The 2,427-nt window shown below is 58.8% G+C and overlaps 1 protein-coding gene across 1 annotated transcript in view; it reads left to right on the forward strand.

Annotated features, from left to right (window-relative positions):
- Positions 1-754: 754 nt before the first annotated feature.
- The window catches only part of MONBRDRAFT_28176 (uncharacterized protein), a gene marked incomplete at both ends in the record, with an annotated part of 1,838 nt that continues 165 nt past the window's right edge, over positions 755-2,427 (forward strand). The window contains one exon of the mRNA XM_001748564.1: positions 755-2,399. Coding sequence (XP_001748616.1) covers positions 755-2,399 — 1,645 coding nt within the window. The remainder of the gene's footprint in view (positions 2,400-2,427) is intronic.

Below are 2,427 nucleotides of genomic sequence, written 5' to 3' on the forward strand. Positions count from 1 at the left end.
CTCAACACGACCAATTTGACGACCTTGACCACGACGAACCTACTACTTCTGCTGCTGATTTTGCTGACTCTGCTGACTCCACTACCTCCACTACTACCACCACTACCATTATTGTTACCGATGACCTCGACGACGACACTGACCCTCTTCTCCTTGACCATCCTCATTTCAGCGCCAACATCACCACCACCGACAACTACAACAAGCTGCCTGCTACCGTCAAGGAAGCCATGCACAGTCCTGATGCTGATAGCTGGACCCGTGCCCTTGAGAAGGAGGCTGATTCCTTTCACGAGCACAACGTCATCCAAGGACTAGATCACCTTCCAGCTCACATCAAGCCCCTCGACCTTCGTGTTGTCTTTGCTCGCAAGCATGATGGCACCTTCAAGGCACGCATTGTGGCCAAAGGTTTCAAGCAACTCTATGGCATCGACTACAATGTTTTTTTCTGACATCTTGGCGTGAACCACGTTGTCAGACAAAATCTGCAACCCCGCTCTTTGCGGCCCGCGTTTTGGCGGCGCCCTCGCTCCCACCGTGTCCGCTCGCTTGCTCGCTTGCTTGCCCCGCGGACATGGCCACTGAGTCCGGCGGCGAGGATTCTTGGACCCGGGTCCGCGGTGCTAAACGCCCGAGTGCCGAATCACCTCCAAGCAACACCACCACCTCGCCTTCCCAAACTCATCGTTCTGCAAAACACACGAAACATGGCAGCGCTCGCCACGACCGTAACCATGTTTTCCCTGACCCCATGACCACCCCGCTTCGCCCTCACGCCCGCCACTCTGTCCCTACCGCTCGTGCCTCGTCTCATGTGCCCTCGACGTCCCCCGCTGCCGGTGCGACCGAGTCTTCGGCACGTGCCGTCGTGCCCGCGGCCGAGCCAGTGACCAGGACGTCAAACGGCGGCGGGGAGCAACATCCCAGTCTCGGAAACACTTCCAATGCTTCTCCCCGCACCCCTCGCACGCCATCCAGCCCACGCTCCTTTGCTCAAGTTGCTGCGGCAATTCCTGCCGCCGCCACTGCCGCATCTTTGGCCCCTGTGACCGAGGATTTGTCAGCATCGGTGCCCTCTGAGCCAAATGGCAGCGGGGAGCAGCAACCCTCGCCCAAGTCCATAGGGCAGACACATCATTCGATTCCCAACACACCATCGGATTTTTTGACCATGTCTTCGGACGAAAGCGACTCCCCTCCTCGCTCCACCGCACTCCGCGCGCCCACCCCTATCGCCCCTCCCGCGCATGATGGTGACGGTGACACAAACGGCAGTGCCACGCCTGAGCCATTGGTGCAATCACCTACACCCGCTCAAATGGTGCTGCCATATCCATCGGGTACACGACAAACCCATTCCGATCCCTCTCCGCCCTCTGCTTCACCCCCTGCCTCTGCCATTTTGCCCGTTGCCGTTTCACATCCTGTCGAACACAGTGAGCATACAAACTCAGCCCCACTTGGCGAAGTCAGTGAGAGTGAAACACACAATACAGCGGGCGAACACAGTGAGAGTGAGCAAGATGTTCTTCTCAGCGATCCCGCTCCGCCCATCGCTGCCAACGTGCTGGATGCCCAGCGCAAGGTCCTGCTAAAGACATCTGGCCACAGGCAACTCCTCGCCTGCCCATTTGGGCTTTGCAAATGCAAGGGGCCCCGCCTTGACCGCAAAGCCTGGGTCAATCATGTACTACGCGAGCACCCCTACGACGAGCAAGCCACTGATATGGTCAAGCAGGTGATGGAGGCCAAATTGGTCGCCCAGTGCAACAAGTGTCACCTCTTCTTCGAAGCTACTGGTATCAGTCAACACCGCTCCCGATGTGGTGCCAATCTGAAGCGAGCGACCGAGGTGTTGTTTCATGCGGCTGGACACGACCTGCTTGAGATTATGCGTGGCGCTTGGCCCCAACAGTGTGTAGGGTCTCGCATCAGTGTCTGCGAGCTGCTCAAGCTCGCCCGGCATCCACTGATGCAGCGCAGCCGCTACCCATCCAACGCCACCGAGACCAAGCTGATGGCTGCCACCCTGAGCCAGCTGTATTGGTCTGCCGTCCACTCGGACTATACCGCTGAAGAGCGAGAGATGTGCTGGGCTTTGATTTTGGCCTTGCCTAGCATGTTGTTGTCTGCTCCCTCGACCGCACTGTCTACGATTGACCTGCGCAATATGTTTCACGATCGTCTCCGTTGGCTTGTGACGGGGCAACTAGGTCGGGTCGTGGACGCCATGCGCAAGGCAGTCGCACGCAAGCAGAGCCGTCGAGGACAGCTGAACGCCGGCGCGGGCGCCCACCCGAACGACGCAGTCGACCAGAGCCTCAGGTCACTCGTCCGCGACCCGGACCTGGCGGACGAAGCCTGGGCAAACCACGTCACGAACCGTCTGAACCGAGGTCAGATTGCCAAAGCATTTGATGCCGA

This window comes from Monosiga brevicollis, genomic scaffold (assembly GCF_000002865.3).
Source record: "Monosiga brevicollis MX1 MONBRscaffold_24 genomic scaffold, whole genome shotgun sequence".
NCBI lineage: Eukaryota > Choanoflagellata > Craspedida > Salpingoecidae > Monosiga > Monosiga brevicollis.